The following is a 25,168-nucleotide window of genomic DNA, read 5'->3' on the forward strand; positions in this document are numbered from 1 at the left end:
AGGATGCGAGAAGAGATGTTTTTTTTTGAGGCTTGGCTATTCTTCTTTACGTTCCCAGGCCAGTCGGCTCGAGAAGACGATACCGTAGAGACCCCCGGGCGGATTTCGACGCCCCCATCGCTGCTGCAACTTTCTGCCACCCACCCACTTTTCTTTATCGTGTTGTGACACTTTGAGCCGCGCGTTCCTCCTCGTCCCTCATGCCATGCGACTCTGCTTGAGCTTGAGTAGGTCAGGAGAGTTAATCTGATCCCGAGAAACGCCGGCGCTATGCAATTCTACCGTGCAATAGTGCGAAACTGTACAATAGATCCCAAGTGAGACCCCTCATTCCGTCCCAAGAGCCGACATTCGACATCTGGCGATCATTGTTCATGTCGCTTGAAAGCTGGGGCTGGTTCTTCGGGAATGGCACCGGAAGGGCCAGGTTCTTCTGTAGGCGGAGGGGGCCTGTGAATATTAGCAAAGGTGGAACCGTTTTAGCCAGCTCACATCAAACTTACGGTGCACTCTTCCCTTCCGTATTGTCGAAATACTTGTGGAAGTCTCCCTGGTCTTCAAAGGGTCTCTTGCCAAGAATGCGAACCAGATCATCACGCACCAGTACCTCCTTCTTCAATAGTTCCTCAGCCACGGCTTGCAATTGATCTTTCTTCTCCAGGAGCAGGTCCTTGCATTGTTTGTAGGCTTCGTCCACAATGCGACGGACTTCAGCATCGATGTTCCGAGCGGTCTCCTCTGAAAATGGTTTATGCAAACGTTGCTCGTCGTCCTTGTAGTGCAGATACCCAATTTTCTGTGACATTCCCCATTCGGTGACCATTGCTGTAGCCATTCGTGTGACCTTGTTGAAATCATCTGATGCGCCGCTGGTGACGGATTCAAACCAAATTTCCTCGCTGACACGCCCACCGAGAGTCATAGCCATACGGTCCATAAGTTGTTTGACGTTCATCAGGTATGCATCATTACCCCCACCAGGAAGATACTGAGCATAACCCAGTGCTCCTTGACCGCGAGGAATGATGGAGACTTTCAATAGAGGATCAGCATATTTGAAGAACCAGCCGCAAATAGCGTGGCCTGCTTCATGATATGCGACAGTCTTCTTCTCCTCGGGTGAGAGAACCAGAGACTTCTTCTCCAGGCCACCAATGACACGTTCAATTGCTTGCTCAAAATGGATCATTGTTACTGATGTAGCATTGGCACGAGCAGCGATCAATGCGGCTTCGTTAACACAGTTGGCGATGTCGGCACCCGAGAAGCCAGGCGTTAGTGCCGACAGACGACCAGTGAGGTACTCTAGATCAACGCTAGTGACAATCTTCTTCAGATGAACCTTGAAAATTTGTTTTCGACCGTCCATGGTGGGTCTGTCGATTGAGATATGTCGATCAAAACGACCAGGACGCATCAAGGCTTTGTCAAGAACATCCGGTCTGTTGGTCCCGGCAAGCACAACGACTTGTTCCGAAGTATTGAAACCATCCATCTCGGTCAGAATCTGGTTCAGTGTAGACTCGCGTTCATCGTTACCACCCCCAAAATTTGACTTGGCTCTTGATTTTCCGATGGCATCGATCTCATCAATAAAGATGATACATGGGGTGTTCTTCCGGGCATTGGCGAACAGGTCTCGTACACGAGATGGGCCAACACCCACAAACATTTCGACGAACTCCGAACCAGATACGGAGTAAAATGGTACGCCAGATTCGCCAGCCGTTGCCTTTGCCAACAAGGTCTTACCAGTACCAGGTGGTCCAGAGAGAATTGCACCTCGCGGAATCTTAGCACCCAGGCTCTGGTATTTGGAAGGATCTTTTAGGAAAGAAACGAACTCCATGATCTCCAGCTTGGCTTCATCCATACCGGCAACATCAGAAAATTTGGTCCTGATATCAGTCTCATGATTGAATCGCTTCGCCCTAGATTTGCCGATGCCGAAGATGCCGCTCTGACCACCGCCACCAGATGCCGCTCTCCGAGATAGCCAGAACAAGGCTCCAACGAATAGCAAAGTAGGTCCGAAGGAGAAGATGGCTGCACTCAGGGGCATTTCGTCAGAGTAGGCGACAGGGATCCTCTCGCTACTGGGAATGCCAAGTTCGCGGTGTGCCTCATCTAGCCTTCTCTCGAAAGCTTCGACTGAACCTATGGAGAAATAGTAGTAGAAGTTGGGGCGAATGGCTGGAGATTCCGGATAGATGCTTGCGACAGCTTCTCGGTGTAGTTCCACGCGTACACGATTTCGATTGATAACAGTGAGTTTCTCGACGAGTCCTTTGTCGAAGAAGGTGGTTCTAAACTCTTGCCATGTAATATCTCTTGAAGACTCGCCAGGGAAAAGATTTCGATAGATATAGTAGGCAAAGAAGGAGCTGAGAAGAGTAGTGCCTGCATCAAGCTTTAGATCGAAAGTGTATGGCTTCCCCTCCGTTTTCTTCTTTTTGCCTTTATCGCCCTGCTCACGGTTCTTTTGTTTGTTGGATTGTTCAAAGAGAGGCGTCTCCTCCGTCTCATATCTCTCCGACTCGAGCTTACTCTGCTGAGCGTCCTTGCCGTATTTCTCTCGGACTTCTTCGGGGCTCATCCGAGACAGTTTGGTGAAAACGCCTACTAATCGGACGGTTGTTGCCAGATCAATTCGATGCTTCGGATCCTTCTGTTGGGCGTCCAATATTTGTCGCAACTCCGCAGGGATTCCACCTTTCTTTATCAAGCCGACTGCTTCGTCAATGGCGCGGACTTGAGACTTCGGTAGGCCACTCTTGATCATGTTTGCCATGTCATCAATCTGCTTGGACTCCTGAGCAGTGAGAGGAGAGAGCTCTGTCCGGTCTGATTTGGATTTGCCTGAGTTGTCATTCTGATTACTGTCCGGCTCCTTCTGAGGAGGTTCCGTGGGGTGACCAGAAGACTTATTGTCACCTTGTGAACTATTCTTCGGAGGCTTCGGATCACCAGGATTTACGGTGGCATATGATCTCGCTATTGAAGGAGAGAGACGACTTGGAAATCGTAATCTAGAGAATTGGAGCGAAAGGCGCTGGGTACAAATCGCGCATTCGATAGCAGCTTTGGAGCTTCGGACCAGCTGCGGCCGCAGGTAGCCGGCCACCATAGCCGTTTGGATGTAGAGGAGGAAGGAGATGGAGCTGGCGGGCTCTACAGAACCGTAGGTGATCACCAGCAGGCTCTAACGTATATGAGGAGGTAGATGGAAGATGGGCGGCGATACAAATTGAAGGATAGATTATTGAAATTGAGGTTGACGCGGGCAGTATTTGCCAACATGACTCCATGACTTTTCGGGTGAATCTTCGGGGCGGGTATTGAGTTTCTCCGACTCCGAGATCGCCCAGCCTGTAAGGCTCGCTGGTTCTCCTCATCTCAGCCATAAATCTTGTTGCCACCCATCATCTTTATAATGAGCAGAGATGAATAGTCTTGCGATATATCCCCTGTTCGCATACGTTCTTTCAGCCTATTCAGAGTAGAGAGCTTCTAGTTAGCTAGAACAATCGAATTTGCCAGAGCAGTGTGGATATCAATTAGCTGGAGCCCGGAATCACTCGTTGAAGCAGCAAGAGCTTCATGCGCAGCGTGCGCAGCGGTCATATCACTATCTCTGGTTCTGAAGCCTTAGGTCCCTCTCTTTAACGCAGTTTGGCAATGCTTCTCCTGCTATGGATCTCTCGCTTTACCTGAGCTGCATGACTCGTCCCAATATGCCCCGATAATTTCAGCCAGCCCGCTCAGCTGCTCAAAGGTGGCGCTATCTCGAAAATCTGCGCATAATGCTTGGTAGGTGAAAATACATCAATAAGCATCCCGTCAACCCTGACTTTCTGAATAAGCTGGGATCGATCTATCAACCAACTTTTAGGGTATGATGGAAGAAACCAAAATTACAAATTACTTTCAACGTACCAAGGGATTGTGTGGGGAATCCTTCATCAACTTAACGTTCTACGAGCACGCCAAGTTTGGTCATGTTATATAATACAAGAGCTGTAGGCACGGGGCAACGTTGGACATATCTGATTCTGCTTCGGGGGGTATTGCCATGATATCCTCCTTAATATTGATGTCCGCTCCCTTGTCGAGCAGTATCTTGCACCACGTCCTACGGAGTCGGTTATTGGCGCCAAGACACTACTAGCGCATACTAACTCTACAAACACGTGACTAACTGACACGCTTTGTGTACCAAACACCTCGTTTATCGATCGACGGGAGCGCTACTATATCAGCATTTAGAATGCTTTGAAATCACGGAAAGGGACCTCCTGGGGATCAAATGCCTAGTTAATTTGTATAAAAATTCGAACAGAGAATATATAGTGGAAAGGGAGAGTGATCTCAATCATCAACCTACTGACTCGCTTAAGTTGCCTTTGTATCCAAGATCGGCCGATGGGCGATCACAGCCTTACCTTAGGTCTTCTGCCACGCGAGGCTGAGTGTGTCACAGACCTCGACTTATTCCTCGAAAGAGCTGAGTTAAAGTTGGCCCGCGAACAGATTGTGCTGAATTATGAGGCGGAGCGGCAGGGGTGGTAATGCCAACATCCCTGAAATGGTATACAAGTCCATTCCATCCAACGAGCGGATACCAAGGTTCAATGGTGGAGCGTGTTGATGGAGCTTTGATCTCTTGGAATGTCGTACCAGTGGTTCCACTACATACGCTCAGTGTTGTCAGATTCGGCGCGAGAATGAGCCGTAAAAAAGGTTCTCGTCCAAAAATTTTCCCGTTAAGGCGGCTAATTCCTACCGGAAGGTTTTTCTGTTGTATACCGCTGTTTCATCTTTAGTTAGGATAACTGAATTATACCGTGCGGCCTCTTTTTTATAGTTAGTTAGAATCTACGCCTTCTCTTAGCCGAGCTGGCTTATACTTACGAAGCTGTCGACATGATCGTCAGTTCTCTTCGAACTTTCGCAAACCAGGATAGCGATGCCACGATTAAGCAGTCAATTCTTCTGCATATGGACGCCACTCTTTTGACGGACAAAGACTTCTTTAGAGACGGGCATCGACTCGGGTAAGGTATTACGAGCTATAATAATACGACTAGGTTTACGTCATCCTATCGAGATCAGGCCCGGTTGAATGCTAGTCTCGATCTGTATCGTACGATGATTACGACGAAAGTAAGGGTACAAGGTAAGAAGCATCCATATACGCTGATGAGCATAAACAGCCTCGCCATGGTGCTGAGCGATCAGGGGAAGTATCACGAGGTGGAGTAGATACATCGAGAAGTGGTGAAAGTGAGGGGGAGGGTATTAGGTAAGGAGTATCTAGACACGGTGATAAGCATAAGCGACCTCGCCTCAGTGCTGAGGGATCAGGGAAAGTATGATGAGGCGGAGCAGATACAAGCGGTGGTCGTTGTGGGGATGGTGAGAATTTTGGGGTTCGAGCATCCGGCCAGCCTGACATGTATCAACACGCTGCTCGCCATATGGGAATACCAAGGCATGGAGAAAAGCGCAAGGGGGAAGGCTCTTCTTGAGCTTCTGGAAAATGCGGTGAGCAGGACTACCCAAAGGCACTCAGAGCTTAAGGAGACATCGGACAACACGCTGGCGGATGTTGGAGCCGCAGACTATCAGTGACACACCGAGGCTGACTGTCTGAATTGCGGCAATGATCCAAGTTTGACAGGAGTAGATTTGTTGGCGCCAAAGTGACTATCGACGGAACAGGCACACAACCTCGTAATAACGATCAATGAGTCAGTGCCACAGCCTCTGGAATGCTTTGGAATCATGGAAAACGGGCTCCAGGAGGTCATCTTGCCTAGTAATTGTCTACATAAACCAGAACGGTGACCATAGAATAAAAGAAGACAGAAATCTCAACAACGCTGACTTGCCTGTATCGATTGGCCCGTACAGTTGTACAGTCCAAATCCTCCAACAAGATTGATATTGTAGTGCATCATGCAATTTGAGTCATGAAGTAAGCGTGTACAGTATAGCTATGGCGATGAACAGTAGGAGCGGCAATTTATTGATTGATCATCATGATGGGCCTGAGCCTCCATTCTGTTTCCCTGGCTGCGATGTTGCACGGGACTTCTTGGTGGTTCAAGAAGCCACCGTCAGACATCTGGTGATCTATAGCTTCAATCAACCTAGGACTGCTGAGGTGGCGCCGTGGGTTCACTTCTGCGTCAGTGCCCATGGGTCTGGAAATGGGCGGCACGCGTCGTTACAATCAAATGGAATTGTGGTAGCTGCACTCCTTGAGAGCAACACACTGTGAATTGTCCAGGGTCTTGCTACCCCCGTTTCTCTCAGCTTCGGTGGTACAATGCCTTGACTTCAGTTCCGTGATCCAGTACGGAGCCTCACCGATGGTAATGGTATCCTGGGATAACTAGCTTTATTAGCATTACTATCTAAGATATCGTTTGTGCAATGGGAGCATATCTCCTCTGATTCCGTCGCTGCCTCGTGGCCTATCATTTGACTGTGTCCTGAATTCTGACACCACCATCCATTCTTGGACTCTCACTCGAGTGGGTCGATTTTGCTGCTTCATAGTCGTCTTCGACCATACAGATCGTGCCGAATCTTCCATTCGTCGTTCACTTTGCTCTTCAACCCCTCTTTACTCGCCGGTCGGAATCTTGGGTCTCGCGCGATTCTGCTAGGAGCATTGTAAAAACCACCGGTTTCCTCTTCGAAATAGCTTACATTCCCCGAGTTGCCAGCCAGTAGCCTTACTCTCTCAATTGCGTACTCTGGGGCGGGTCTGTATTTGGAAAAGTATCCAACATCGTCATCTTCATTCCCGCTCAACTCAGTCGATGCTTTCATGTTGACTAATATGTTGCCAACAGCACCTATTGATGCGCTCTCAATCTCAGCGATCCCCGACTCGCAGCTAGAAATGCCATCTTCGTTTGTAGTTAATTGTAAGAGTCTGCTGGCAAGATAATCTTTAGCAATCTGGTTGACTGCTTCTCTCGCCAACCTTGTGCCGGGGTTGATGCCCTCTGCGCTGCTGTAAACTCCTCTGAGTCGAATCGTAGAAAACTTGTCGGTAAGAGCCTGAGGGCTGTCGACATCTTCGACCGTGGAACACAATTTCATCATTCTGGTCATTCGCGTACGTTCCATCTTGGTCACAGGCCTCAGCTCAAGCCAATCAGATGAACCAACATCAAAACCTCTTCGAAGTTCTTCATAGGTTGGGGTATCGACGTCTCCACCTGGGGTATCGAATGGAAGTATGGGTCTGCTAGCATACTGTGACTCCAGCCCGGGGGGTGGCTTTAGAATGTGTAGTGACATATGATGCCGCTTGGTTAGCTGTACCTCAGAAGACAAGTCTTGCTTATGTCGAGCATCAGTTAAGTCATTCTCGACCTTGTTGCGATGCAACTTTGGATTGTGTAGAACAGTCTTGCTAGTCTTCGCTAAGGCTTGTTGCACGGCCACAAAGTTTTGCATCTTTCTCTTGCGGTCATATGGCTCCTCGTTTGGTAAATTGACAGAGAGTGGTCCTGGTCGCAGAGGGGTGAAGTCTGCAGTGTACGAAATTGTTTGTGGTCTGCCGAAAGTTGAAGAGTCAGTTTCGGGGTAGGATGCATGGTGTTCGATTGCAGTCATTGAAGGTAGTGCACTATTGAAGAGTTCCCCATCTGCACGAGCCAATGAGTCAGAGTTCGTGTTTGGGAATGCTGATCGGTGCAAGCGACATTCTGTCTCGCCGGTAAACTCTTGTGTGAGCAGCCAGGCTGGAGGGGCATCTCCATGATGGTTGGATGGATAGTGCGGAAGTGTTGCAGTATTCTCGAAGTGAGGGGTCCCAGGAAACTGCTGTTGAGTCTGGCTAAGGCTTGACGCTGGGCCGTTGTACGCTTGAGATAAGATCGCCAACTTGTTCTCTTGCTTCGCTGGGCTAATATCATCGGGAACCATCACGGGCCCGTAAGCAAAAATAGGGTGAACGCTATAAGCAGGGTCACGACCTGCGACGGGAAAGCTTTGTGAGCCATTCAACCACAATTGATTGGAGGTTGGGTACAAATTCGAGGGTGCATGGTTAGCTGGAGTTGCCTTGATGCTGGAAGAGGGGTTGTGGTAATTCTGTTGGAGAATAGAATGTGGTTGAATTCTTCGAGGTGTTGGATTCAGCAGTCGGGCAGAGTAATCATGATTCTGAACATTGAATTGACGAGTGGTATGAGCAGGGGCATCAGGAAGGTTGACGCGGACCGACTGGAGCTCTGGGGCAGGTGGAATAAGTGATCTTGGTCTCGACTCATCACTCTCACCGAAGACGCGTACTGTTTGACGAGTAGGCGTGGACATGGTGTCCTGATCATGATGGGAAGAGGGAGTACGATCGCGTTCGGGGGTATCTTCAAGGATCAGCGGAACCCAGGCCTTATTGCCCTTATTGCGGTTTGGGAAGGGGTTCTTGGTGAACGCACTGAGGGAGACAGGAACAGGTTTGGGAGGCGATCTCTGTTCTTCGGCTTCGCGGCTGGCTTGCCTGGCAGTGGCAGCTTTGTAGGCGTTGTATTCGGCAGCTCGGGCCCTTGCACCCAACATGGTTGTGAAATTAGATGAAGACATGAAAACGCGACATTGGTGGTCTGTGTAAGCTGGATCAAAATCGAGGTCTGCGGATCTTACAACAAATCTTGCCGATCAAGCAAGGTTGAATGTAGAGCAAATGAGATCGACAAGCTGAGATAGCAAAACCCTACCAGTGTCAGCCTCCAACATCGACGAGATGGCAGATTTGATACCACAGGAAAGACTCGGCCAGATAAGACACCGAAGGAAGTGATGAGCGGTGGCGGAGTTGTCTGAGCCGGATTCAAAACGGAACTGATAACCAGAGGAGGAGGAGGAGGCAGCGCAGGATAAGGGAGAGAGCTAGAGAAGTGGGACGGACGTGACATTAGGTGGGCAGTCGCGAGGGGGGGCTGCTATTCCAGAATGAAGTGGCAGTCGTGACAAACTTGAAGGAGGAAGCGACTGCCCTGCCCAGCGAGTGAGAGAAGGCATGAGCAGACGGACAAGTGGCTAGGGGGTAGTGGCGAGTGATGGAGAAGATACAGAAACACGCACAGTCACACGCACGTTCCAAACTGCGAGAGAAGGAGCGTTGGAGGCTGGCAGTCTCTTGAATTCATCACGTTGCCAGTGGTGTTCGATACTGTGGTCAGGCGTGCTTGCCTTCTAACCTTTCCTTTTTGACAACGCGCGGTCAAGCTGCATTCATCAATCACGTGGTGTTTGCAACAGTGAATCTTGTTCCAAAGCACACAGAATACCTCTGCATCAAGCCGAGGGCGTCAAGCTGTCCCGACCTACCTTTTTTATTGCACACAAAGATGGTGTTTGTGTAGAGAAAGGAGGATTAAATGAGGTTGCGGTCTCGAAAGCAAACAACTTTTCGGGCCAAGGCCGAAAAGCCGATCCCAACCAATTATGTCAGCACCAGCAATTCGTCAAAACGACTAACAGGTCCTCCAAAATCGCCACTTTACAGTACGATCATTCATGGACAAAGACACACAAGCGTGAGCGTTCAAATCACATCTCCGATGTCAAATATGAGGACTTCAAAGTACATGGGAAGTGCAACAGGAGATCCAGCAAGACCCTAGATATGAAAATTGGGAATCCACACTATCGTGGTGATCAAGTTCCGCTGCCTGTCGAGGTGCTCGAATTGATATGCCATTTCATCAAGGAAACCCATAATGCCACTAGCCAATCCACTTTGGCTGCTTGCACCTTGGTTTCTAAGTCATGGTGCTCCGTCTACAACAGGCATCTGTACGAGAAGCCAATAATCATCCCTTCCGCCTTCGAGAATTTTACAAGAACAATCTGCACAGGAGTGACCGCAAAAGCAAAAAGGGTCAGGCTGGAAGAATTTGTCAAGCATCTTGATCTCAGGGGACTTGCATATGAAAGTTCCAAAAGTCTCACTGCTCGGCTTATTGGAAGGACAAGTCAGTCGCTGGAGTTCTTCGCCGCTCCTGCCATTACTTTTGGGTGCGATAAACCTCCTTGTTGACGCCTGGCGCTACAGCTGCTTTCTAACATTGTTCTAGGATCAGCTCTCTTGCTCCGCTGTCTAAGGCTTCGAGGTTAAGAATACTAGATCTATCTCAAGATGGCTACCGATTGAGTCTGAACCGCATCCTTAATTCCATCAATCACCTAGAATATCTGACAGATTTGAAGTTGCCACCTGACGCCGCTGGAGATGGAAGCCAGTGCAAATTCCCCCAAGGCTGCTGGCCCAGGCATTTGAAACATCTCCAATTGCCCCTGAAGATGTGCAAGCATATCGGCTGGTGGGATGAACTGTTTGAAAGTCTGCCAGCCACCCTGCAAACACTGCTCATTCCTGAATGTTACAGCTACATCCCTTTCTGGGCTTTCAAAGACTTGAGGGGATTTGCAAGTTCCATCAAACATCTTGAGATCGGGAAGCCATCGACTGATATCGAGGTCCTGGCCTTACGTCACGTTATCTCAAGATTTCCCGCCATCACGTCCTTGACACTTCCCGTAACAATTTCTTTGGAAGACGAGGACAACATCGAGAACTTACCCATGTCTCCTAGTAACGGCGGTCTAGTCGAAGTTCTCAATCTCGCACGCCCACTGGTACCGCTCGGTTTCGGTTTCAATGGCTCTCCAATCGTAAAGACTGATCTTCTCAGAACCATGGTATCATATTTTCCATCTCTCCAGAGGGTGAATGTTCCCAATGAATCCATAAAGCCTGCTGATGAAGAAGAGATGGCGAGGTTGAGTGAAGTCCTGGAGGCAAGAGCTCCCATTGACAAAATTCATTCTGCAGGAATATTTACATATGCTGAGGATCCCAGCCGCTAACAATCCTACCTTGACTTGAGTCTTACCTTCTTTGTTTACAATCTCGCCGCAGGCTTGACTTATGTTGCCTTGCATTAATGAGGCTTAAGATACCTTCCTTGACCACAACTTTCTCGCCATTCACTCCCAATGAGTTTCCAGAGTGATGATGCCTCGTGAAACTGAGTGTGTCTCGACGAGGCTGAATGTTGGTCAGTTCGTGGACGTCATCATGCTTTCGACCCAGGGTTTTCAATTGACCAGTTCTCGATATCCGTTTTGCATATTTACAGAGATTGCCCAGATCACGGAAGCGACAAATTCAGTTCACTGGATGCTATCAACTTTCAAAGTGCCGCGAACAAAGGCGACCCGAGTCGGACCACCCGAGCACCGGCTTTCCAATCCTGACAATCGGAACGTTGGTTTGGAATGCTCGGAGGGCCCGAATGGACATGTCCACATTCGCATATGATCTTCTTTATCTTTTCCGATTATTCTGAATCCCCGCATCATCTAATATGGGTTATCCACAGTGGAGAACAAGTTGGTGTACAGGCTATGACCTGATAAGCAGGTGTCCAGATAGACTGCAATATCGTGGTACTTAATGGCTCCTTCGTTGCGTTTAAATCCCTGGAACTCGAAGGTTCTCTTCTGCTCCAGGAAGAAAGGGGGTTCGTCATTTTTTTTTTTGGCGTGTAAAGCAAGCGCGCAGCCGCAGACCAAAGACTAGCATCTACCATCATGGATGGTAACATACCAGCTACGGCAAAAGACGACAAAGAAATCGAGGTCGTGGCTTCTAATGTAGGCTCCATCTCCCCGGGGAAAAGCCAGGCTCTACAGCCCCCTGAATATGTTCGTCAAATGAGCCCAGAGGAGAGGCAAAAGGCAGAGGCTGCTTTGCGAAAGAAAATTGACCTTCGCCTGATGCCCATGATTGTGATCATGTATATCTTGAACTATCTGGATCGCAATAACATTGCCGCTGCGAGGCTGGCTGGCATGGAGAAAGAATTGAATCTCTCAAGTACAGAGTATTTGGTATGTCTTTTGTCTGCATCCTGTTCAGAAACCATCTTGGATGTTTACATGGAAGTAGACAGCCGTCAGCATTTTGTTCGCCGGCTACACAGTCATGCAAGGTGAGTTACCGTTATTTCATGGAATGATGCAGTCTGTCTAGTTCCTTTTATAGTCCCCTCGAACATCTTTCTCAACAAGATTGGCAAGCCAGCACTTTATCTTCCAACGGCAATGATAATCTGGGGGACGATCTCTACCGCGACTGGCGCGACACAGAACTTTACTGGGCTGCTTGTCTGTCGGCTCTTCCTTGGGATCATTGAAGCCGCATTCTTTGTGAGTACCCACCGACCGAACACCTCCCGAGTCATAATCTAACACCTTGTCAAGCCCGGGTGCATATATTTTCTTTCATGCTGGTGTGAGTTTTTCTCTCCCTTCATGTCTGTAACACATCTGACAAAGTATTGGAGACACACGCACCGAGCTTGGGTTTCGCACTGCCATTCTGTACTCGGGGGCTTTGATCTCAGGGGCATTCTCTGGTCTCATCGCTGCTGGTATCGTAGACGGCATGGATGGGGTCCACGGATTGCTGGCGTGGCGGTGGTTGTTCATAATTGAAGGCGCTATCACAGTGGCCATTGCGGTATGCGGTTACTTCATTCTGCCAAACTTTCCGAGGACAACCAAATGGCTTTCAGAAGAAGAAATTCAGCTTGCGGTATGGCGTCTCGAAGAAGATGTCGGTGAAGATGACTGGATCGACAGTAAGCAGCAAAGCCTCTGGCATGGGCTCGTGCTTGCCCTTACGGATGCTAAGACTTATACGTTTGTGCGTGTCCCACTGCCCCTTTCCTCGCCTAGATCATACCAGCTCACTGTGATTCAGGTCACCATGCTATTCGGAATCACGGTCTCTGGAGGAGTAACGCTGGTGTTTCCTACAGTCGTTAGCACTCTTGGTTATAGCAGGATTCCAACCCTACTCCTGACCGTTCCTCCATATGTCCTATGCACCATCACTTCTCTGCTGAATGCATGGCACGCCGATCGGAGCGGTGAAAGATACCTCCACATCGCCATCCCATGTGTCTTTACTGCCATCGGCAATATCATCTTGGCCACAACAACTGGGTTAGGCCCGCGCTACTTTGCTATAATGGTCATAATCCCTGGCATCTACACCGGCTATGTGGTAATTCTAGCATGGATATCTAATTCAATTCCTCGGCCGCCTGCCAAAAGAGCTGCCGCTATTGCATTTATCAGTGGTTCTTCACAGACAGCGAGCATCTGGACAAGCTACATGTATCCCACCTCAGCGGGGCCGAAGTTCACGGTTGCTTACTCAGTCAACACCGCCGCAGCAATCCTGGTTATTCTTGCGGCAACTTGCTTAAGAGTCATTCTTGTTCGGTTGAACCGAAAGCTCGATCGTGGTATCCATGTGGCGGATGCCATCAATGCACACACTGATACTGCAGAGTCTGGCATCCCAGCCGTCGGTGCCCAACGGGGCTTCAGGTTCCGAGTTTAGTGCTGTTTCCTTGCTATCAATGAAGAGAACTAAAACTCAAGTGACCTTCGGGGGGCTCAAATAACTGCGTAGCTTATCAGAAGCCTCATTATCTCAACAACGCTCGTTGCCATTGAGCAATATTATCTAACGAAGTTGGTTGAGCCCAACGATTTCCTTGATGCTGGACTGTGCAGGGAACTTTGCATCATAGAATTTCTGCTTCCACCCATATATCCCTCTTCTTATCTTGACGACCGTTCTTTAGCAGACTAAACCAGGAGAGCCTTGTAATATTCACTGTAACTTTTCATCTCGGGACTGGTCATGTCCGTCGAGGACCCATACGTGTGGCCTCGGAGCCGAAGCACACCGGGAAGATGCCCGATTCGCTCCATTACGAATATTCAAAATGCCCCTTCACGAAGGGCATTAGACAAATACTTCGACCGATCTAAGAATACCGTATGAAGTAAACTTATCTTCGGGGTCACTCGCCGCACATCAATCGTCAAGCCATTCCAAGTTTGTTAATTGACCCCGATCCCACTCCACAATACGCATACGGATAATCGAATTCATGGGGGATCTTTTCGGTCTTGCCGGCCAAACGGCGGTTGTCACCGGCGCCGCTCGTGGAATTGGTCGGGCGATGGCACTCGGTCTCGCTGAGGCGGGAGCTGACATTGTATTGATCTTGGTAAGGAGAGCATCTTAATCTTTCAAAGCGCGAGGCCTAGGGATGCAATACCGCAAGAGATCGACTCCGTGACTAATTTGTCAATATTGCTCCGGCAGAGGAATTCAACCCAACAAGAGACCAAAGACGCAATCGAGGCGATAGGTCGCAAATGCAGCATCTACACCGCCGACCTAGGCGTGCCCTCCGAAATTGAGGGACTGATTGAACGGATTAGGGACGAGCACGACTTTCAGATTCTGGTCAATGTGGCAGGGATCCAGCGCCGGCTCGCCGCCCATACATTCCCTGACGATGCGTACGACGAGGTGCTGCAGACCAATTTGAAGGCCACTTTCAAGCTATGTAAGGATACGGGGAAGTATTGGATTGACAAAGGGATCAAGGGTTGCATCATCAATACGGCCAGCCTGGCTTCGTTCCAAGGAGGTGTCAACATGGTGGCCTACGCGGCTAGTAAAGGAGGGGTGAACATGCTCACGAAAGCGCTCAGTAATGAGTGGGCAGGCATGGGAATTCGGGTCAATGCTGTTGCTCCTGGGTAATTATACCTTTCCCATTCTTCCTCTTGACGCGGGAATAGTTGCTTTCCTGCTCACATGCAGACGGGTGGTGGTGGCTGCCTTACATCAATGATCAATCTGGCGCCTACTGATATTGAATTAGTTACATTGCCACCGACATGAACTTGGATACACGAACGAACTCAGATACTACCTATTACGACTCAATCACTACTCGAATTCCGGCCGGGCGGTGGGGTGAACCAGACGAGTTTAAAGGAGTGGTTGTATTTCTAGCCAGCCAGGCGAGTACCTATCTTACTGGACAAACAATAGTTATCGACGGCGGTTGGATGGCCAGATAATAGCATAAACAGTCTTAATTCGTGCAATAACTGTTGCCTACGGGATCTTTGAATGACTCGCGGGAAGCGTGAAGGTCACTTCAGCATGGAAGGGAGAGCCTACACTCCCACCAGGAAACCCCCGTCAACCTTCTGCGTCTTGGTCAAAGTTGGTGTTCAGCTATTGATGATTGCATCTACGACTTCTGCGACTGCAGTAATTTCTTCGTCCTGGAACGGTCTTCCAACCAATTGGATGCATAACGGTTGGGAAGCAAAGGTTTCGGGGTCGTCTGGTCAACCTGTTAGCATTCGAATGTCCAAGTTCAGATTTGCCCCACAACGTTGGAACGTACACATCTCGTAGGTTGGCTTGTCGAAAGGGTTATCTAATGGGAGATAGTCCAGATTCTTGGCGTCCAGTTCAGGTGAAACCTTGAACCTTTTAATAGGTAAAGTCAAAGAGGGATAGTCCAGAATATTCCAAAGAGAGGTATAGCCCCACCAGGACGGGAAGTTATGAGGGTAGCTGGCTGACGGGTGAACTGGGGCGATGAGCCCATCAAATGGCCTCGAGGATCCAGGCGGCGAATTCCAGAAGGAGCTCATTTGAGCTTTGTAATCGAGCATATCGCGATTGAGGGCGAATGCTTCGCATGCCGATAATGGTTTGATGCCAAACGCCTGAAGGTGATAGGCCAGTGACGGTATCATCTGCTCTCCTCCTACTGCCAGTCGTGCTTTCAATTCGACAGCACCTGTTTGGAAGTATATCCCCCATGTGGTGAGGGCTACTTTCCAGCAGTCGAATGGTAGTTTTATAGGGACGACTATATTTAATTTTAGCAAGTTATTCGGACGTCTAGTGATACATGGAATTCATTCATACCTTCGTGGCCAGCAGCTGCCAGCTTAGCTGCTGTCTCTCTCAACCCACGTAAAATTGGCGGATGGGGCATGCACACGCCGTCGTATTCGAGTAGGCCAAAGCTCAATTTTCTGTTCGGTGGATCGAGCACCCTCCAAGGCATGGGGACAATGCCTGGCTCAAACTGCATCTGAGGCCATGCATTCACTATATTTGCAAGAAGTTTCACATCGGCCAAGCTGTGGCAAACTGGACCACAAGAAGTCTTAATGGATATCTGACCGCCGAGAGTGGCTATGACGCCTGTTTTCGAGATCCTATCCGCGCTTGGTCTGATCGAGTAAAGCCCATTGAAAGCTGCAGGCACTCGAATTGAGCCACCAATATCCGATGAGGGACATACCGGGCACCCTTTCATGGCAACAAGAACTCCATCTCCACCAGAAGAGCCACCGGACACAAGTTGGGCATTGTATGGGTTCTTCGTTGTGCCCCATAGAGGGCTGGTCGTTTCAACGGCCATACCAGTCTGCGGCATAGTGGTCTTCCCGAAGATGACTGCACCGGATTCTCGAATGGTTCGCACAATTGCTGCATCCTCCGTTGCAAAGTTTTCGTGGTTGGCCATATAACCCAAAGTAGATAATTCACCTTTGACATTGTATTGGTCCTGTTTGAGACATTGTCAAATGTCTTCCTTGGCAGAGTGAGTCTAAACAACGTTACCTTGATGGCAATTGGTAGTCCGTGCAATGGCCCAATCGTCCTGCCCGTGCGTGAGAAATGAGCATCCAGCTCTATTGCTACTTGCAATGCAGCTTTCGGGAAGAACGATGTCAAGCAGTTTGTCTGAGAAATACCATCAAAAGGTTGACCGTGTTAGATATCCAAGACATATATATGTACTTACCAGTTGGTGGGCGATGGCCGATCGAATACAAAAAGCCTCCGTTGCTTCGACACTAGTCATTTGTCCTTCTGCAATGCGAGACAAGAGTTCCGTTGCTGTAAGTTCAGTAATCTCTAGCTGACGGGCATTCAGAAGGCCACATGTTTGAGGAACATCAATCACACTGGCATTCAAAGATGTTGGCAATGCCTCAGCTGGTAATCTCCATGACTGGGGAATGGCGTCGAGTGCTCGACGCTGCGCCTTTTCCGCAATCTTGTGCCAATCCATGCTTTACCGATGTCCCTGCAATCTTACCTCGGACACATTCCTGGCTTCACAAGCTGCCGCACTGCTGGAAGTCTTTATGCCTTTTGATCCAAGGATGCGAGAGCCATGATTCAATGTACAGAGAAGCAAGCTCGGAAAGTATCTGAACATGAGATAACCATGATTCGTGGGCATATCAATCCCCTGGGCTGCTTATCTGTTTAGTCGCAACCTATTTATATCGGGTCAACCGAAGATAGAAGCAGAGTCGTTAGCAAATGGTGACACGTGACCTGATCTTCGGGGGCACCGAGCTCGGTCGGACGTGGTATGATTAGAGGCGGAGCTGCAACGTGCCTGACCTATCTGAATAACCGTCTGTAACGCAACCTTTGGCTCCAGAAGAGCCGATCGAAATGCGAATGGTTGTGATTTGCTGAGGACTATTGAGACTAGAACAGACGCCCAAGATTTTGGATAGACCCTATCTCTGGCTGTTCCCATGCTTGCTTTATTCTTCCACGCTTGCGCATTTCCAACCTAGTATGGCTCCATCATAGCCAAGGCCTCGAGGCCTGCCAGGGCAAAATGGGGCATATCCTCCTATCAAGAAAACACTTACAACGATCCGAAATTCCGGTCGTCCGTCTCTGGTAGATAGGTAGACTTGCTTTGTACTTTCCCATCGCCAAAGCAAAAGCACGGATGAGATCGGTATACTGCTGAATGGGCAAAGATTAAATCAGCCCCGAACATGAAGTATTGTAGCCAAGGGCAGAGACGAGGCTGACGTTGAATAATGGGCCAAGTGGCGAAGTGATAAATAGATTTCGAATTCGGCATTCCTTCCCTGCGACGAAAGCCTCAAGCGTGCTAACCAAACCTGGACTGGATAGGATGATGGGTAATTACATCGGCGATCACATTCATGCTTATCTTCAGATTTTGCGCCGTGTAGCCCACGGGAATCACCACGGTCAATGGCTTGTGATGTCTGTTACCGACGAAAAGTTCGCTGCGACCTTGATCAGGGCCTCCCTTGTATAGCCTGTCGCCAAAGTAACATTGTCTGTAGGTAAGTCTTATCAACCATGATTAGTCAAGCCACGAATGTAGCTAGGTAGATGGCTGCGAGACCTGACCATCTATCAGCTTCGAACTAGCAGAGAAACACAAGGCGAAGAGGAGACTGAAGAAGCGACGGCAGTCTGCAAAGTCACAGGATGGTTTGTCACCCACACCGACTACATCTTCAGTGGCTTTTGAACTTCTCGGTCAGCAAAGCGAGCTTCCTCCAGGACGACTCGACTATGGCGACTTCTCCTTGGCAGAGGGACGAGATAGAGCACTGCGACCAGATGTATCAAGCGAGGGTGACATCCCCGAAGACACTATGGCGAAAACTGCGCTGTCTCGGTTCTTCCACCAAATCAACAAGTCAAATTGGGAAGTTTTTCAAGATAAAGGGTATACACGCATTGCTTACATTGGAACTTCCGTATCCAATCTTGCGAAGCTGGTCGATGAGGTAGGGTTTGATGCCTCTTCTCTACATTTCCCCTTTCCATCGGTACGACCTACTATGCCATGGAAGCCGTCTCCAGCAATGCCATTAATTCAGTGGTACTCAAACTCATTTGTCGACGACCTCAGTGCCTTACCGATACATAAGGTGAGAGATGAGTTAGTTGAGTCCTTCTTTAGCAAAATCCATCCTGGCTTCCCTATCGTTGATGAATCGGAATTTCGAAGACAGTACAGGAGTCTTGACAACCCTCCGCCCCTTCTACTATTTCAGGCCGTCCTCCTCGCTGGAGCTCATGTCAGTGAGCATCCCAACATTTTCCCTCGGAGATCTCAAGTTAAGAAGGTAATCTATCGAAGGGCCAAGGCATTGTTTGACTTGCATTATGAGAATGATCGTATGCACGTTGTGCAAGCCGCCTTGCTTTTTATGTTCTACCTTGAGGGCGCCGATGACATTTGTTCGAACGTTTACTATTGGGCCGGGGTTGCGTGTCGCGTTGCATTTGGACTCGGGATGCACCGTGATCTAGCTACAGCACTCCCAATATTAATGCCTAAGCAAGATCGAAGGATCTATAGAAGAATCTGGTGGACCCTGTTCCAAGTCGAAGTGTTGTCAAGTCTGCACCATGGAAGACCGTCCATGATAGATTTGGATGAGATTGATCAAACCCCACTGCAGACAGACGATTTCGTTGAGCAGAATGGCCAAGTGAACGGGAAAGTCGATATTGATTATTGTATCCAAAATACTCAACTTTGTCATATCATGATATCCATCATCAAGCTTTCCAGTCCAGGAGCAGTTCGAAGATATGCTACATCCCCCGAATCCTTTCAGGTGTCACAAGAAAGCGTCGACAGAAAACTCGTATCATGGTATCTCAACTTACCGACGGCTTTGGCCGAGCCGATAGAGAAGTCCAATACCAAAAGATTCTGGGCGTTGCAGCTTCAGTTACATTACAACCTAGCACTGTTACATCTTCACCGCTTGCCAGAGGAATTATTCCCCCATGCCGATCCGGTCCAGAAGTTGAACTCCAACGTCACATGCCAAGCGGCTGCCACTGCCATTTCAAAGCTTTTCGACGATATAATAGCTGCAAATGCAATTTCTATGTGTTGGTTTACGGCGCTGACCTCATTGTTTGCGACTGCTCTCCAGATCAGTCACGAGGCTCGAACTGCTGCACGAAACAGGGCGGCAATTCTTGCAATTCAGGCTCAAACTCGACTTCGACAGGTCCTTCCTGCGATCTCAGCAGTATCGCCATATTGGCCAAGTGCAGAAGCCATCCTGCACGTATACAACGATTTGCTAGTGCAATTCCAAAAACAGTCGCAAGCAACGTCCAACGTTCAATACGACCTGCACAGTGGGCTAAGCAGTAGACGTGATGAACTGACGATCACCCAGGCTAGCGACCACAATGCTATGTTGGTGGAGAACAACGACAGTTTGGGAATTGTGGGAGTCTCGGGCACTGACTGGCAAGCTCTGTTCGGAGCCGGATCCCCTCATCGCTTCCCTGAGCTTGACTTTGAAGGCGTAGATGAATGGTTATACCCTTCCTGACGCCTTGATAGGAACAGTCGATTGATCGGTTCATAGCTAGCCTCAGAAAGGAATCGAAGCTTTTTCTTAGCGCGGACGGTGCCTTGCTCCTGCTATTCACTTCCTCAAAGCTAGTGAGCTGATCACCCAGGTGAATCAGACGAATTATGCTGCTTCTCGGACAGGTTCCTCTCAATTGCACATTTCAAGAGGTACATCCAATTCCAGGCTGGTAGGGGGTGAAAGAAACATTTTTGTCATGGCATAGATCAAGGGGGTCTAATCGTCACGCTTTCACGCATACTAGATCGATCTTCCGTCGTTGATTTCATCGCTGTTAGAGTGCTGCTGAGGTCACAATCAGAGAACTTGAACATCGATAGCCGAGCACAAAGGATACCGTTCATAAAAGCGGCGAGGCGTGGAGGCGACAGAGCTAGCTCTTTTTGGACTAGTACACTACTAGAGGCAGTTACAGTTCTGAACAGGAAGGCAGCATGACTTGGTAGTGCGTGCTACCTAGTCGTAAGTAACGGGAGTGTGGCTACGCGAGGACGCGTTCCTTCCCAAAAGTCCACTCATGACATTTGAAGTTTGAAGTGGGAAGTTTTTGATGAACCCACTCATTGTTTATTTACGCTCACTCGCTGCCTCCTGCTGTTGCACATGATACCGCCCACCGATTTTCGGTCTGTTCACCCGTACGTTTCTGCGTTGCCACAACAAGAAACAAGTGTGGTGTGTGGTGGTCGTCTGCGCCCGAAATCCTTGGTCAACTGCCCGTGAATTATACGCCCGCGGGCGCAAACAAAATGGAGATTCACTCTGTCCTTCCAGAGGAACGAGCACGGGATCAAAAAGGCGAAACCCTGCCATGGGGCTACCGTTATCCAGAGTGAGTCTGCCTGTCATGGACTTCGGAAAGTTTTCTGGTGCCAAAGGTGATTCTGATTTCTCTAGTTCATCACGATATGCACGACAACCAGAAGAAACTGGACCTTTCGGTCGGAACCGCAGTACAAGAGCTACAGGCTCACGAGCATCAAGGCCGCGAACTGGGACTACGCCCTTGCGGCAAAAAGAGAGTTCAGCAGTTTCGGAGTTTGGAAAGTTGTTCACACAGGAGCAAGAGCGAGAGGCCGAGAGAACAAAGAGCTCCCTCAACACCCCCTCGGCAGATGTACCCAGGAGCACAGAACCTGATACTGTCCCAACCGAGTGCGTGCTGTATGGATACGCTGGCAAAAAATCCGAATGGAAAGTTCTGTCCAAGTTTGAAAGGATTGTTTCGCCGGGAATAATCTGCGAGGACTATTCAAGGGAAGACCCTAACCTCTTTCTCTCTTCGAACTCCCCGTTGGCCTTCTCCAGATCATCAATAGTTGTGCGGGAAAATCTCAGTCGCGAAGCAATAAAGAAGAGCCGAGTTTACATGGGTGGTCAACATTGGATCAAGATCACATTTGATTCATACCAAGCCGCAGAGCGAGCCATCCACTACAGTCCTGTTGAGATTGATGGTTACCTAGTCCATTGTGAGATGTGGACCGGCAAGGGACCGGCAACAGATGCTCCTTTACCCGTAGGCCCTGACGGCCAGGATAGCGCCGATTTGATCAGACCTGACACAAGCCGGAAGGCTCGCACGCTGAGTTCTGGTCAATCTGCCAATATCTTCGCGGGGTCCCAATCTGCTCTAGCAGCGTTCGAGCGAGCCTATCAGACTCTACCAAAGTCACAAACTTTACCAGACCTTCAATATCGCCAACCGGGTGTATCAGACGATTTTTCTACAACCTCTACCACAGCATCTTCAGCAACAGCCACAGCCATCTCGCCTCCTCAGTCACCCACCGCCACGTCAAATTTGCGCTCTCGTTCTACACCTCAACTTCCGAGCCAAGTAAAAGACCGAACTTTCCAATCAGATTACATGACGCACATCAAAGTGAAGAAGGCGGTTCTGCGGCCAATATCAGAAGCATTACCACCGCAGCCGTCCTTTGGAGAGCGGGTTCTTAGGAGTATCCCGATAGTATCTTGGTTTGTGGGTGGAAAGAAGGGAACAACAGGGGCTAGTGATGGAATCATCGGAGAAGGACCTTTGCTCAAGGAGAATGGTGCTTGGGACCCAGCTAACGGCTGGTATTGGTCGTTTTGGCATGGCGTTGATGGCTGGCTCGGGACGGATTTTTGTGGGATAAAGGACGATTGAGAGGGGACATTGTCCAGCGGGTTGCGGTTTCCATCGAGATCACAACAGAGGCACTAATGACTGACTACCTGGGTATGCATTGGTCCTTGCACATGCACACTGTACAATTCAGACTTAGATATTAGGATCCCCCATGGCTGCACTGAAATGGGTCTTTTTCTGCCAAGGGAACCTTTCCATTTGGATTTTATGATGATGGTAGCACTTTACATGGCTGGTTGCATGGCAGCCTTTTATGCAAAGGGAAGAGCATGCGAAGGGAAATAGATGAGCGACAGGCACGCTCGGCGTGAGCCTGGCCAAATGGGATCGGGTTCATCTAGGCTCGCGCGACCTCGTCCTTCCTCAAGTTGGACGCAGCTATTCCACCTTGCCTTCAAAGTTTTCACCCTCGACCAGATCTGGAATCTCGTCGTCATCGTCGTCACCATCCTTCTTCTCGCCGCCCTCCTTCTTCTGTAAGCTTTGGTAGGACTCGGCGAGTCTGCGGAGTGAAGCAAGCGAGTCGGGTCCGAGTTGGTTGAGAATTCCGGGAACGAGTTCGGTCAATTCCTTGTCCTCTCCATTGCCGTAGATTGCGAAAGTGTTGGAGGGAACGGCGGCGTGCACTATTGGTGAGTAAGGCGGTCAGCAATTGGGCACGTGTGCTCTTTCTGGCAAAAGGCGTCTCTCCCACCGACTTACCCTTGGGCGCAGCGAAGTGGATAACATTGCCGTCCTCCTTGAACATGTTGACCTCCTCGATAGCTTGGATAGGCTGAACGTTGAGCTTCTTCAGCGACGTCTGCAGCTTCTTGTCATCTGTGCCAGCCGACTTGTGGACCTTCTTGGTTTTTCTCCGGGGTGTTCCTTTGCCTCTGTAGCAAGTGTTGGTTAGTGGCTATTCAGATTCATCTCGTTCCGACGGGCCAAGCCCAGTTTCACACATGCCGCGGCGTTGATTACTTCGTGGGAGCAAGTTCAGGAATTTACATACCCTGTACAGGCAACTGTCAGCCATTTCTGGAATCTGCGCACAAACCAAGCTTGAAATCCAATCGGGCTGGAGACATACCAATTCGCACCTGCGCCTGCATGCGCTTCAACTTCTCCTGATCCATGTTTGCAGTAAGCGACGTTCAGGGCTCCACCGGAGTGAAGAAGGCTGAAAGCTATCGGACAAGGGAATGAAAGAGCTGGACCGTGGTCTATTGTGATGTTGTTAGCTGGTAAATCTCCAATGCACAATATGTATATCGACGGGGAGAGGGCCACACGGCGGTGAAATGGAGAATGCTTACTCTATCCTCCGTCCTGGCGTTGAGGTGTTGATGGTAAAACGTCCAAACTGGTCGCTGATGCTCTGGAGGATGGGCAGTCTCGAATGTGCTATATAAGTCTTGGCGTGAATTTGAACGCCGAGTGCGAGTGATTCGGAGAAGGAGAAAATCATTACATAAGCACTCCAGTGTCAGTAGCAGCCAAGTGACCGAGGGGGCTAGGAGTGACTGCGGCAACCTCGGGCGGGGTTCACCTACAGTAGCACCTGAGCTTGCGCTTCCTCTGTTGGAGACAGATGTTGCTGCCCGCAATTTCAATGTGGACTCAAGTTCACCCTGCTGTTTTCTGGTCCACGCTTGCCTTTGCATTTCTGGCCTTTGTCTCTTGGTATACATCTCAGAACAGCGCCATGGCTAACAAGGCCGCTTTTGTCGTCCCGGCGCTGAAGAAGCACACGGCAACGGTGATCATGGCACACGGCCTGGGCGACAGGTAAAAACTCTTGAAAATAGATCCATTGGCGTACGAATTGCATATTGACTGATATAACCGTTATAGCGGTGCAGGCTGGTACGTATGACCGCAGCGGACCCTATTGTCCTGAAAGGCTTCAGGAACTAATTCAGTTGTACTTCCTACAGGGTGTCCCTTGCCGAGTCCTGGCGCAGACGAGGGAAATTCGAAGACGTCAAGTTCATCTTCCCCAATGCTCCTGCCATTCCCATCACAGTGGTACGTCGAACGAGCGACTGTCCTCATCGCGCTCTTATACGACGATTACAAGTGCTGACTGATCTGCCAGAATATGGGCTACAGCATGCCTGGATGGTACGATATCGTAAGGCGCCGCGACGATGTTTGCAGTCCCAACCCTGGCCCGTTCTTTGACTGAATCTTCCCCTGACAGACCGACTTCGACGACTTGAAACAAGCGCATGATGAAGTCGGCATCCTCCGCAGTCGCACGACGTTCACCAAATTCATCACGGATGAGATCTCTGCCGGGATACCCTCCAATCGCATTATTCTCGGTGGCTTCTCGCAAGGAGGCGCAATGTCCCTCTTCACTGGCATTACCACACCTCACAAACTCGGCGGCATTTTCGGCCTGAGCTGTTACCTTGTGTTGGGCGATAAGATCAAGGATTTCGCGAAAGAGGCGTCGGAAGCAAACAAGGACACACCGATCTTCATGGGCCACGGCGATTCAGATCCGCTGGTCAAACTGTCCTGGGGACAACAGACAGCCGAGGTCCTCAAGAAGGAGCTTGGCCACAAGGTCGAAATGAAAGTGTACAGGTGCGTAGACTGCGTGCTGTGTGGTTTGCTTCGCTTCTTGGAGGCACGGCTAACGGTTACAATTAGGGGCCTCGCTCATTCCGCCGACCCAGAGGAGATTGACCACTTGGAGAAATTCATCAAGGATTGTTTACCCACCAGTGAGGCCCTGTGACTTGAGCAGCCTCAAGCCCAGCCTGTGATGCGGTCGAGTTGATACGGATGTACTTTTCCTTCTTGTCAGTTGGCATCACTTTGCAAGTTATAGATTGCGGAGCAAGCCTAGAATTGCGAGATAACGATAGACGGCAATAAGACAATACCGATGTGGGG

General features: G+C 49.5%; 10 protein-coding genes across 10 annotated transcripts; 6 read left to right on the forward strand and 4 right to left on the reverse strand.

The window, feature by feature from the left end:
* Positions 1-499: 499 nt before the first annotated feature.
* On the reverse strand, positions 500-3,127 carry A1O9_03507 (AFG3 family protein; the record flags this gene model as incomplete). Its single annotated transcript, XM_013409071.1, has 1 exon — positions 500-3,127. One exon carries the CDS (start codon positions 3,125-3,127, stop codon positions 500-502), a length of 2,628 nt encoding a protein of 875 aa, XP_013264525.1.
* Positions 3,128-6,558: 3,431 nt separating this feature from the next.
* On the reverse strand, positions 6,559-8,583 carry A1O9_03508 (uncharacterized protein; the record flags this gene model as incomplete). Its single annotated transcript, XM_013409072.1, has 2 exons — positions 6,559-7,978; positions 8,033-8,583. 2 exons carry the CDS (start codon positions 8,581-8,583, stop codon positions 6,559-6,561), a joined length of 1,971 nt encoding a protein of 656 aa, XP_013264526.1.
* A 1,069-nt stretch (positions 8,584-9,652) lies between these two features.
* Positions 9,653-10,896, forward strand: A1O9_03509 (uncharacterized protein; the record flags this gene model as incomplete). The annotated part of the gene is made up of 2 exons (XM_013409073.1): positions 9,653-10,044; positions 10,104-10,896. The coding sequence occupies 2 exons, from the start codon at positions 9,653-9,655 to the stop codon at positions 10,894-10,896; spliced, it is 1,185 nt and encodes a 394-aa protein (XP_013264527.1).
* A 726-nt stretch (positions 10,897-11,622) lies between these two features.
* On the forward strand, positions 11,623-13,444 carry A1O9_03510 (uncharacterized protein; the record flags this gene model as incomplete). The annotated part of the gene is made up of 6 exons (XM_013409074.1): positions 11,623-11,922; positions 11,981-12,023; positions 12,077-12,240; positions 12,295-12,325; positions 12,378-12,739; positions 12,797-13,444. 6 exons carry the CDS (start codon positions 11,623-11,625, stop codon positions 13,442-13,444), a joined length of 1,548 nt encoding a protein of 515 aa, XP_013264528.1.
* Positions 13,445-14,003: 559 nt separating this feature from the next.
* A1O9_03511 (2-deoxy-D-gluconate 3-dehydrogenase) lies at positions 14,004-14,991 on the forward strand (the record flags this gene model as incomplete). The annotated part of the gene is made up of 3 exons (XM_013409075.1): positions 14,004-14,123; positions 14,222-14,664; positions 14,790-14,991. The coding sequence occupies 3 exons, from the start codon at positions 14,004-14,006 to the stop codon at positions 14,989-14,991; spliced, it is 765 nt and encodes a 254-aa protein (XP_013264529.1).
* A 156-nt stretch (positions 14,992-15,147) lies between these two features.
* A1O9_03512 (uncharacterized protein) lies at positions 15,148-17,018 on the reverse strand (the record flags this gene model as incomplete). Its single annotated transcript, XM_013409076.1, has 5 exons — positions 15,148-15,263; positions 15,327-15,800; positions 15,860-16,508; positions 16,565-16,687; positions 16,749-17,018. 5 exons carry the CDS (start codon positions 17,016-17,018, stop codon positions 15,148-15,150), a joined length of 1,632 nt encoding a protein of 543 aa, XP_013264530.1.
* Positions 17,019-18,390: 1,372 nt separating this feature from the next.
* On the forward strand, positions 18,391-20,103 carry A1O9_03513 (uncharacterized protein; the record flags this gene model as incomplete). The annotated part of the gene is made up of 1 exon (XM_013409077.1): positions 18,391-20,103. One exon carries the CDS (start codon positions 18,391-18,393, stop codon positions 20,101-20,103), a length of 1,713 nt encoding a protein of 570 aa, XP_013264531.1.
* A 791-nt stretch (positions 20,104-20,894) lies between these two features.
* On the forward strand, positions 20,895-22,297 carry A1O9_03514 (uncharacterized protein; the record flags this gene model as incomplete). The annotated part of the gene is made up of 2 exons (XM_013409078.1): positions 20,895-20,977; positions 21,043-22,297. 2 exons carry the CDS (start codon positions 20,895-20,897, stop codon positions 22,295-22,297), a joined length of 1,338 nt encoding a protein of 445 aa, XP_013264532.1.
* A 360-nt stretch (positions 22,298-22,657) lies between these two features.
* A1O9_03515 (nascent polypeptide-associated complex subunit beta) lies at positions 22,658-23,397 on the reverse strand (the record flags this gene model as incomplete). Its single annotated transcript, XM_013409079.1, has 3 exons — positions 22,658-22,905; positions 22,982-23,146; positions 23,352-23,397. The coding sequence occupies 3 exons, from the start codon at positions 23,395-23,397 to the stop codon at positions 22,658-22,660; spliced, it is 459 nt and encodes a 152-aa protein (XP_013264533.1).
* Positions 23,398-23,966: 569 nt separating this feature from the next.
* On the forward strand, positions 23,967-25,010 carry A1O9_03516 (uncharacterized protein; the record flags this gene model as incomplete). Its single annotated transcript, XM_013409080.1, has 5 exons — positions 23,967-24,049; positions 24,184-24,289; positions 24,360-24,413; positions 24,465-24,856; positions 24,923-25,010. The coding sequence occupies 5 exons, from the start codon at positions 23,967-23,969 to the stop codon at positions 25,008-25,010; spliced, it is 723 nt and encodes a 240-aa protein (XP_013264534.1).
* Between the last annotated feature and the right edge of the window lie 158 nt (positions 25,011-25,168).

The sequence above is a fragment of the Exophiala aquamarina genome (assembly GCF_000709125.1).
Source record: "Exophiala aquamarina CBS 119918 chromosome Unknown aczIA-supercont1.2, whole genome shotgun sequence".
Classification (NCBI taxonomy): domain Eukaryota; kingdom Fungi; phylum Ascomycota; class Eurotiomycetes; order Chaetothyriales; family Herpotrichiellaceae; genus Exophiala; species Exophiala aquamarina.